Source organism: Lytechinus pictus, chromosome 5 (genome assembly GCF_037042905.1).
Source record: "Lytechinus pictus isolate F3 Inbred chromosome 5, Lp3.0, whole genome shotgun sequence".
Classification (NCBI taxonomy): Eukaryota; Metazoa; Echinodermata; class Echinoidea; order Temnopleuroida; family Toxopneustidae; genus Lytechinus; species Lytechinus pictus.
The window spans coordinates 7,582,176-7,593,908 of record NC_087249.1 but is presented as its reverse complement, the minus strand read 5'-3'; the positions used below and the strand labels follow the sequence as shown (position 1 = coordinate 7,593,908).

The 11,733-nt window shown below is 36.3% G+C and overlaps 1 protein-coding gene across 1 annotated transcript; it reads left to right on the top strand.

Annotated features, from left to right (window-relative positions):
- The first annotated feature begins 7,838 nt into the window (after positions 1-7,838).
- LOC129260559 (cholesterol 25-hydroxylase-like protein 1, member 2) lies at positions 7,839-9,394 on the top strand. Its single transcript, XM_054898526.2, has one exon. The coding sequence runs from the start codon at positions 8,363-8,365 to the stop codon at positions 9,245-9,247; it is 885 nt and encodes a 294-aa protein (XP_054754501.2). The 5' UTR covers positions 7,839-8,362; the 3' UTR covers positions 9,248-9,394.
- The last annotated feature ends 2,339 nt before the right edge of the window (positions 9,395-11,733 follow it).

The following is an 11,733-nucleotide window of genomic DNA, read 5'->3' as shown; positions in this document are numbered from 1 at the left end:
CAAAACTATATTGTCGTATTTTGACTTTTCATTTTTTTTTGCACCATTCACCTTGCTTTTTTTTGGGGGGGGGGTCATATACGAAAAGTGCATTATTTGCACAAACTTTTTTATCTTTTTTTAACGCTATTTGCGATCCAGTCATAAAAAAGAGTGTGCATCTTCAATCTCCCACCAATTCTGATCAAAGGCAATGTGAGATAAAAAGAGTCAACATACTTCGAGGTTTGTTTTTGTGAGAACTTATATTGCAGTTGTCCCAAAGTCGCATTGAGATTTATTTATACAGTTATTAGGATAAGAGTTCCGTGAAGTATTTCTTGTGGGTGGTTTTCACCGTCAAGTCATGCTCTCAGCCAATCAAACACACGGATTTCAGTAGCTTATAACAGTTCTTGGGTGCAATCGCAGAATAGCTTCATGAAACTCTACCCTGTTAATATTTTGTTCGTAGTACTCATAAGGACTGTGCAGAACGGCGCCAATAGTCAGACGCTTTATACAACGCACCAATTCCTATGAACATGCAAGTAAACAAAACAAAACAATGGACAGTCGATAGGATTTTATCGAAAGTTCGTTGACCGAGAGATCGTCCGAAGAATCGGACCGGACGAAAAAGAATGCAAATATGTCCTTCTTTCAGAGTCCCGGGCCCACCCAGAAGGAAAAACCAGTTCCACTGGACCAGTTAGACCAGTATAATTTTAAATGGTAACTCTGGAAATTGGAACATCGATTTACTGGTCTAACTGGTCATACTGGTCCAGTTAAAATTTTACTGGTCCAGTTAAAAATTAACTGGTCTTGAACTACTGCAATTGTATACTGGTCTTGTTTCTGGTGGCTGTTACTGGTCTTCATACTGGTTTCACTGGTCTTCATACTGGTTTCCAATTTCAGCTGGTCTTTACTGGTATTTTTTTACTGGTCTGACTGGTCCTCGAACTGGTCGAACTGGTCCTCGTACTGGTCTTACTGGATCAATTTATTACATGCATTTGGTTTGTTATATACCATGGTCAGTGAAATGTGATGGAAAGAATGGTTAGTAAATCAATCTTTCTGCTGTTATTTTAAATGTGATGTATGAAATTACACATTTTCATTGTGAATTAGTTCACACACTTATTTAGAAAGTTTTTAAACAACAATGAGTGCCATTGCAAGGATATTCCATTCTAAATCCTGATTTTTCTTTTAAAAACAGGAAATATGCAAATGAGGTAAACCACGTGATCAGCATCACCAGAATTACTGGTATTACTGGTCTTGACCAGTTCAATTTCAAACAATGAATTACTTTAGACCAGTTGACTCTATCAGAGGAATATATCTTGATTTATCTTAATCATTTAAAAAAGGAAATAATTATTTTAATGATAATGTTCATACTTGATAATTATGATAATATTAATAATAATAATTACAAAATCAATAACAATGATAACAGTAATAAGAATGATAACAACAATGATCATAATAATCATAATAAGTATATTGATTATAAAAAGAATGATGATAACAATGATAAACGATAACGGTAATAACTTTCTCTGAATTGCAAGATTCATTTTCCATAATTCGTCATATGATCTGACTTGAAATAAAGTCATTATTTATTGGACCAGTACAACACCAGTTTGATGAAAAACAGTTTAACTGGTATTACTACTTTGTTTGAACTGGTCTCCAGTTGATTTTTACTGGTCCAGTTAAAAATCAACTGGTCCAGTAAACATATACTGGAAACCAGTAAAAATCTACTGGAAACCATTTATTGGACCAGTAGCATCAGTTTGATGAAAAACAATTTAACTGGTATTACTAATTGCTTCAACTGGAATGCAGTTGTTGGAACTGGTCTCCAGTTGATTTTTACTGGTCCAGTTAAAAATCAACTGGCCCAGTAAAAATATACTGGAAACCAGTAAAAATCTACTGGAAACCAGTAAAAAAAAATACTGGTCTTACTTGTTTTTTCTTCTGGGCTGTCTTACAAAGAGTTACGATTGATCCAATCAATCGTAACTCTATGGAAATCCATCAGTGTCATATTTTTTTTACAGGACTAATTTACACAATGTCCTCAGTAAACAAAGAGAAGCACAGTGAATTTTCAAGAAAACGTTGAATGCATGATTATACAACATAGTTAGAAAATATTTTGAACAAACATGCATAATAGATGTTGACGTTGCTGGCCGTCCATTGGTGCGATTGATCGGATCAATCGCAACTCTTTGTAAGGCGGGGCCCAGGACGACGCTGCTGTTATGATTCACTGATTTTCGACAAAGCTGCTTCGCTAGTAATAATAATAATAATAATAATAATAATAATAATAATAATAATAATAATAATAATAATAATAATCATAATAATAATCATAATAATAATAATAATAACAACAAGCCGGACATCATCGTCAGAGACAACAACGTAGTAAATATCATTGAGGTCTCTGTTCCCCACGATATCAACATTGCTGTAATAAAAGGAAAGAGACAAACGGCTCAAGTATCAAGACCCAAGGATTGAGATCGAGAGGATGTGGAACGTGAAAGCAGAGGTCACACCAGTCATCATTGGTCACTCAGGAATGGTGAAGAAGGGAATGGAAGCCTGCATAACCAAGATCTCTCCTCACCTTCGGATGTACGACATTCAGAAGGCAGCTATCTTGGGTACAACCAGATTGATAAGAAAGACTCTCGGACATTAGTAGTGTAAAGTTCCTAGTTGCACTTGAAATTACTTGGTGCTTTTTGTTAGAGCAAAGTTATTCAAGAAAAAAATACGGACTTGATCCTGTTTAGAGGAATAATAATAATAATAATAATAATAATAATAATACTAATAATAATGATAGTCAGTTCATGTATAGCGCATAACACATTATGAATAACGTTTCTATGCGCTTCCAAAGGACTTGGATGTTATTACCCTGGCTGTAGCTCAAGCAGCTTTCACGCGCTCGGCATTTCAAGGAATTAATTCCTGACAGATACCCATTCACCTCACCTGGGTTGAGTGCAGCACAATGTGGATTAAATTCTTGCTGAAGGAAACTACGTCATGGCTGGGATTTGAACCCACGACCCTCTGTTTCAAAGTCCGGAGACTAATCCACTGGGCCACAACGCTCCACTTTTTATAAAGGGCTATGGAAAAAAGATGATCTGCGTTATAGAAAGCGTCTGCGTAGTTATTGCGAAACTTATTTCCTATTATCGAATTGCAGGACAACACAATTTCATCATTATGTAATATTTTGCCAAACGATTACGCAAGACGATTTTGGTCAGGGCTGACGGTGTATGCATATCGGCCCGCAGTCTGAACTCGGGTTGATTTCGTTGCTTAATAGTGGATACCCAAATACGACACTATATTTCTAATAACGCAGGTTCGAGTCATAGTACACTAGGTGTCCAATTCATTCACAATTGTCTGGGAACAATAACTGAAATAATAATTACTTCACCACTAAAAATCATGAGGAAAGAATACAGTAAAAATAAGCAATATACAATAAAAAAAAGAACTTTTTATTATTTTTTTCTTCATTTTTTTACTTTTAACTTCCCGCAAATTAGGCAAAGAGTTAGAATATACTTTCAATTAAACTGTACTTCAGAATATGGGCCATCGTGTCCTTACTTGATACCAGAAAAGAACGGAATTTGAAGCAAATGCGAATACTATCTTGGGCCCTGTAACATAAGCCTATATAGTGATTGACCCTGGAGCTTATTTTTATAATTGACTGCATTAGTTATCACAAATTGTGTATGAGAGACCGTGAAAAATATTAAAATTAAAAAGAAAGAAGAAAAAAAAAACTGGGCCCTGTTTTGCCACTGGACATGCTGGATGCACCTTAAATCTATATATCACACAAAGCGACGGAGGACAATTCAAAACAATATCTATTTTCATCGTTTTTTTTTTTTTTAATAAAAATAAATTATGCTCTAACTCGAATGGGATTTTTTATATATCATTTGCCTCCTCATCCTGCTCTGAAGAATTCATTTGCTTTTCAAAAGAATATGAGCCAGTGCAACCAATGGGAAAATGCGCCTTTTTTGTTAAAAGCGTTATTTCATAATCATAGCTAACTGTGAAAATCATAAATTAGTATCATTACTTAGATTTTGGAAACATGTAGATTTTCGATCAGTATTTCTCTCAAATATGAATATATTGTTTTGGGAATTTTACTCGCCGTCCGAAGCATTTCTGTTTCAACCGACGAGCGAACGAAACGATTCACTAACAAGAGGGATGTATTATTCATTATGTGAGATCATTCCGAAAAAAATAATTCAATAAGTATGAAGGCCTATATTTTGGGTAAAATTTGGGGGAAGACACCAAGCTGCAAATAACCCCACCCCCCCAAAAAAAAAAACATGATAGTAGACATCTTATAGTTACTGGACTGAAAGTGACCTCTGTATAAAAACGACACTCTAAAAACCAATCAGGCAAAAATGACTATTTAATAGGGTCAGCTGGGTGCAACTGTTATTCTAGTCATATTTGACTATTTTCTAGTCTTGTTTTACCAGAACAGAGTTATTTCTGACTAGAATATTATGTCAGAAATGTGACTATCAGTGATAGCCATACCAGTTGCACCCAGCTTACTACTGGTCTAGTCAATTTGACTCATTTGTTTTAAGAGTGGATGCTTTAAATTTTAAGCAGTTTGTCTAAGATCCGTGGTTTAAACCTGTCACTCTAACGAATATTGTATAAAAATTTTAACAATTGTTTATATTTTTTAAACAACTTGTTTATCAAAAGTTAAAACACAACTTGTTCAAAAGTTGAAACAATAGTTGTTAGATTATACGGGCTTTAACAATGTGCTTAAAGTCTTAAACAGCGTTTTTTACCAGTGTGAATATAGTCATTTTTTACGGTGTAAATATCGTCATAAATTTAGCCTGTTATTCTACGAGCTAGCGAAGCAAGAGAGCAAGGAAATTAGGTTGTGGGAACCGTGGGGGCGTTCTGGTCTTCAGCTTTAAAATGAATTTGAATGATATAATAAATATATAAAAAACCCAATCAACTGAGAATTCCACGGCACCTATGACACGCTTAATATTGAATAGGTAACATAATTCAAAATGGGCATCGTTATGAACTATGTAGGCCTACTACGTCATACAATCTATATAATTATGGCATAATGGTGGTAATAATAATTAAAGATGCAATGTTCCGTTTATGAAATTCCCAAGAATGGGCTTGAATTTTGTAATAGTGTGCTGTTTTGATTATATCAAGCCCAAATTAATAGATGAAATTAAATGATCAAAACTCGTTGTTATTGAACACGTACCCCAAAATATGATCCAATAGAAGCCAATGTCTTACGAAAATTAAACAAACCGAGTTTCTAATCGGACGAGTTCAATGCTGTTGAAACTAACTTACTTATCACTTCTCTCATGGATAAGATCCCTTATGTAACTTGTTACACTCACGAGACCGACAACCCAAAAGACCGACAGCACGCGAGACCGACAGCCTACAGTCATAAGACCTTAGTACTTTTTTGTTATGGCTCACCGCTCCAAACGCATGCGCACTTTGGTTAAAAACCCAACAAAATCGCCGCCTGCCAAGTAATAACATGAGAAGGCCTATAAAACACAATCATGGTATTCGATCATAATTGTACCTCATTTCCCTGGCGGATCCGGGGATGGGGGGGGGGGGGCAAAGCCGGCCCGGGCGCCCCCCTTGAGAGGCACAATTAAAATTTGTTATGTTAAAATGCCGTTAAAACAGAAGTGTGCCCCTCCCCCCCTTTGAAAGTGAAGACTTACACAAAAATAATTTTTGCTTGTCAAATTTTTTCGTGGACGAAGTATACCCTAAACTTTTTTTTTTGCTTGTCAAAATTTTCTATGGGAAAGTGTGCCTCTACCTTGGAAGCTCCTGGATCCGCCCCTGCTTTATTTTGTCACCAAAAGGCGTGGTAAACATTGTTTGTAGTATCGTGTCCGTAATATTAGCATAGCGAAAAATAAACGAGACAACTCAAATTCACTTAAGTCGGATATTGAAAGAAAACAAATATTGCTAACGTAAATGGCGTACCGTGGGTCACGGCAAAGGGGGGGGGGGGGACCAGCCATAATTTTGAATCACTTAGTGGGCGCGCGATCGCCTAATAGAGACTTTTTAAGGACTGTGCCATTAAAAGGATATGTACGTATCTCGCTGATCAAATAATGCGAGCGCGAAGCGAGAGCTGAAAATTTTTGATATTCAGACCTAAAAAGGGACATTATAAGCAAATTCTTGTAACCATGATACGTACCCGTCTCGCTAAACAAACAATGCGAGCACGAAGCGCGAGCTGAATTTTTTTTATATATTGACCCCATCAAACGGGGACATTTTGGATACTCCGAGCTGAAAATATTTATATCTAAATAAAAGAGTAAAATTCATAGCGCAATATGCTGAAAATTTCATCAAAATCGGATAAGAAATAACGAAGTTATTGAATTTTAAAGATTTGCCTTATTTCGGTAAAAAAGTTCTAGGCATGTCTTCATAAATGTTCATTAGATGGGCTGATGATGTCACATCCCCACTTTCCTATGTTATTACATGAAATCATAATTGTTTCATTTTTCATAAATGTGTAAATGATTGGTCTCCAGTATGATGGATTAAGTTGCAGCAATTAATAATTGATGCACTTAATCGTTGTCAATTCAATTGCTTTAGTTCTTGGTAGAATTTTTTGAATAAACCTAATTTCATATAATAAAATACAAAAGTACACGTGGGGATATGACATCATCTGCACACAAAAACTGCTTGAAAACGGGATGTTTTAGTACAACAGGATTATATATCTCGTTAAACAGACAATGCAAGTATCGGGAACGATGAACACATAGGCCCTGGGCAAAATATGTTTCATAAAGTCATGAAATAAATATTTCACATTTAATATAACATTTCTCTTCCTTTCTCCTTTCCCCCAGTTTTTGTTTTGCCAGCCGATGGGGGGGGGGGGCGTAGTTACGCCACTGGCTAACGATGTTGGTATAAAAAAAAGCTATCCTCTCCCTCACCATCCATGTCATCATGTTGTCCGTCAAGTTTGACATTTGTTTTGAATTCGTGCGTCTCCCCCCCCCCCCCTCCAGATTGGCATTTCAAAACCCTATAATATAAATGAATCTACCTTTAATATCTGTTTTACGGCTAAATTATATCATCATCATCACGAAGCTATGCGCGTTGAGAAGCATATACGTTTAAAAGGAGAAGCGATCAAAGTCAATATGATATGATAGTACATGTATGATTATGACGACATACAGATCACGTGATATACCCTGTCTTTATATTTAAAACACGACACAAATCATGAAGATTGGTGAAAAGTATAGTATGCACACCATTATCATAAAAAAATTCTTAGATGTTCCTTTCTTGTGCGCGAAATGGGGTGAAATGTGAATAAAACATTTATATATCCACTTTGAAAAACCAGGAATACAAATTTACGGTGCTTTTCGTTTGATTGCGAATAGGAAATTTTGATTCATTCGTTTCTTTAAAAAAGTAATCTTCAACTGCAACGAGACCCTATAGAAATGAAATTACGAGCATCGATTCGACGATCGAGATCGAAAAAGAGTTCATCAAACTTTTCTCAGTTGAGTTTATAACAAGGTGAACAAACTTTTGCTCGCTGTATAATATGCCGTCTGCATGAAAACCGCACGGATGTGTACGTGTATGTCAAGGCGGATACACTCATTTACTTTCACAACGTACATGACATGTATAGGCCGCTTACACGACTCGCTTCTAATTCTCAAGGTGAACTTCAACAAAATGGGAAAATATTACTGAAAATGTCTACGTGTTTGCAACAGAATTTTGATTGTGCAAGACAAGAGCGTTTTATCTCTTCAATGCTACAGCGTTTTTGATCATTAAGATAATACACATCTGAAGTCATCCAATCGGATTGCTGCATCCAAAAACATCGGTCTGAAGGTAAACACAGGGATGATACTTGGAAAACATAATATTAGAGGTAACTGTCAAGATTTTGTCATTTTTGTTCATTTAATCGTCTAGGTTCACTTGGTAATCTCTTCCTTTCTTGAACAAAATAAATCGTCACGATAGCCAAATTAACTTGCCATCCTCATGATCTACATTGAATACATTAAAAAATGCTCACCCGCAATGCATACATCTAGATCTCACGTTAGAGAGCATTAACTACGTAGGATAATATTCAGAAGTCATACAACGTTTGATTATTAAAGTGAAAGACTGTATAGAAAAATAACCCGCAAAGATGGCTGCGGTCAGCCAAGATCTATCTGTCGTCTGGAATAATTTCTCTCGTATACCTATGGACATCGCTGGCTTCGATGGAAGTCGTTCAGCTCTCCAACCTCTATGGGACGGACTCCGGAGCTTCTTTGGTGACGAGGTCCTCTGCTCACCGGCGTTCCCCGTCGGAATGGCCATCAGTTATTACTTCACTCTCTGCCTCATTTACATGTTCCTCGACCTGTATGGCGTCAAACACTGGGCATGGCTTCGCAAGTACAAGCTTCACCAGGACATCAATGTGACAGCACCGCAGCTCTACACCACCTTGGTACTCACCATGTGGAACCATGCCCTCTATATCGTCCCAGCTGGAGTGCTCCAGTACATCTACTCACCGCCCTTTCCTCTTGATGACGACGCCCCGCTCCTGACGCAGTTCCTCTGGGACCAGACAATCAGTCTCTTCCTGTTCGATCTCTCCTACGGCGTCCTCCACTACTGGTTCCACACCAATAGGTGGGTGTACCGGGCAATTCATTCGGTCCACCATCAGTACCATTCCCCGTTCTGCTGGGTAACCCAGTACCTCCACCCCGCCGAACTCATCTTCGTCGGCGCCACCACGGCCATCATCCCCAAGATGCTCGGAGTCCACACCCTCAGTTACTTCGGCTTCCAGCTCTTCAATATCTGGATAAGCGTCGAGGCGCACTGCGGCTACGAGTTCCCCTTCTCCCTCTCACTCATCGTCCCTTTCAACATCGTAGCCGGACCCCGCAAGCACGATCTCCACCACATGAAGCCGATGTCGAATTACATGCCACATCTGACGTGGCTGGATAAGCTGATGGGATGGGAGTTCAATGGATACGATACGAAGAAACAGAAGATTGCAACGAAATAATGTAATTTCTCTATTCAGTAATTATAAATGTCACGTGTAAGCCTACATGTTTATTCCTTTTCCTCAATGTATTTTCATATTTTTAATTTGTTAAAAAAGTGATATTGTTCTTAATATATACAAATGATAAGTTTTTTTTTTTTTTTTTTTTTTTTTTTTTGGGGGGGGGGGGGGTTGTGTAGTTTTTTATTCCTTTACCGCAAAGTATTATTAATATGTTCAGTTTGTTTTTTGAAAAAAAGGTGTTACTGTTCTTTATACGCGAGCTGAATTTCCGATTTAAAGTTGCGGCTTTTATATTTATTATTTTTTTCATTTGTAAATGAATAATAACTACGTACAATATATTGCAACTTTGGAAAATCAATTAATTATAATTTCTTTTGATATTCATTACTCGAGTTCTTGCGATACCTTCTTTACTTGCTTACAAAGTTGATTCTATAGAATTATAATCTGTTGAGAATGAAATTCGACCAATGATCTTTCACAACGAATGAAAGTGATGTGAGTTTCAACATGTTCAATCAGTCATATTGTAATTTCTAATCATGTCTAGATCAATTTATATGGAATTGCATGTATATATACTGCACTGCAAAAACGCCGGTGTTAATTCATCACCAACCCGGTATCGATATCGGAAAACACCAGAAAAGTGTTGAAACAATTACACCAGTTTAGAATCAAACCGATATTGGTTTAACACTAATTTCTTTAATGCATATCTGGTGTTAGCCTAACGCCAAACCGGTGTTGCTTCAACATCTCTCTGGTGTGGACCGATATAGATACCAGGCTATAGTGTTAAATTAACACACTGTAAAAAATGAAGTGCTGATTTAGCACTTACAGTGCTTGCATAGTGACAGCACTACGAGTGCTGATTTTCTAGTTTAAATTTGAACAAGAAAATCAGCACTCGTAGTGCAGTCACTATATAAGCACTGTAAGTGCTAAATTAGCACTTCATTTTTTACAGTGCATCGGCGTTTTTTTTTCAGTGTATAAAGTTGATTCTATAGAATTATAACCTGGTGAGAATGAAATTCGAGCAATGATCTTTCACAGTGAATGAAAGTGATGTGAGTTTCAATCAGTCATATTGTAACTTTAAATCATGTCTATATAATTTATATGGAAAAACTGCATTTCCAGTAAGAAATAGCTTCTATTGATTCTATTGATATTCATACTATTACTACAATTCTTGCGATAGCTTATTTCCTTGCTTGTAAAGTTGATTCTGATGATGAAAATGAAATTCGACCAATGATCTTTCACAGTGAATGAAAGTGATGTGAGTTTCAATCAGTCATATTGTAATTTCAAACCATGTCTATTATTATTATTATTATTATTATTTGTTTGGCGTCACCTGTGCCTGGGAGGCGAAAAGCGAACTGAATCATTATTAGATGAATTCATATGAAAGTATACCAAAAAAAAAACCTGCATTATATATACTGTAGACTAAGTTACAATGTGTAAATAAAATGCCAATCTTAAATTTGGGAAGCAGCATATGAGGAAACAATCTTCAATCAAACAGTTTGTTTTTTTATCTTTCTGATGAAATTCACAATGTCCTGTATTGAGTATGTTTTGAATCTCGATATAAAGTGCCTCCATAACGCATCTTCGTGTATCTGGTTTTTACGAAATATCTTAATTCTCAAACCTTCCAAACAGTTAGATATTGTTCTCAATATGCAATTATATTTCGGATATACAATGTATAATAATGATGACGGGTTCATGAGGATTTTAAATCCTTTAAAGGATAATGTAAAAATATGACTTTATCAATAATGTATTACGTACATGAAAATAATGCTGTTTTAAGTGTCCAAGAACCACTGTTCTCTGGTATTATAAGTATGCTGAAAGTTGTGAACTTTATTACTGAAAAAAGGTGATTTCTTTTGAATTATTAATAATTATTTTCATTGACCCGTATCATGAATTCTGGTTTAACTCGGGTCACGAAGCCTGAGATGAAATGATGGGAATCAGAGGATGAAAAATCTCGGTTTACCTCTACCTTGAATTTTTTCCTTGTCTCGTTTTTGTCCTCGTCTTCGTAAAAAAAAAATATGGCTTCAGAAATCATTCCCGGACAATACTGTCACTTCAAGTACTTGGTGTGCTTATAAATTACAAATGTATACCACATCTTATGTCAATTATGGCACTGATGTACAGATGGGTGGGCTCTTGCCCCCCCCCCCTAGATTTTTCACGACCAAGAAAAAAAAAAGGGGGGAGGAGAAAAGGAAAGAGAGAAGGGTGATATATGATTTAATTTTCTGAATATTATGTCAAAATCTATCACAAAATTTGATTTTTGTAATGTCACAATGTTTGCTTGCTCGCAACTCTTTATGAAATAATGTTACGCAATGCGCCATTTCTAGCCCCCTCAAAATTTTGGGCTCATTATGGGTTCGTAATACCAAAGCCAATATCAAGTTTATGCTCAGAGA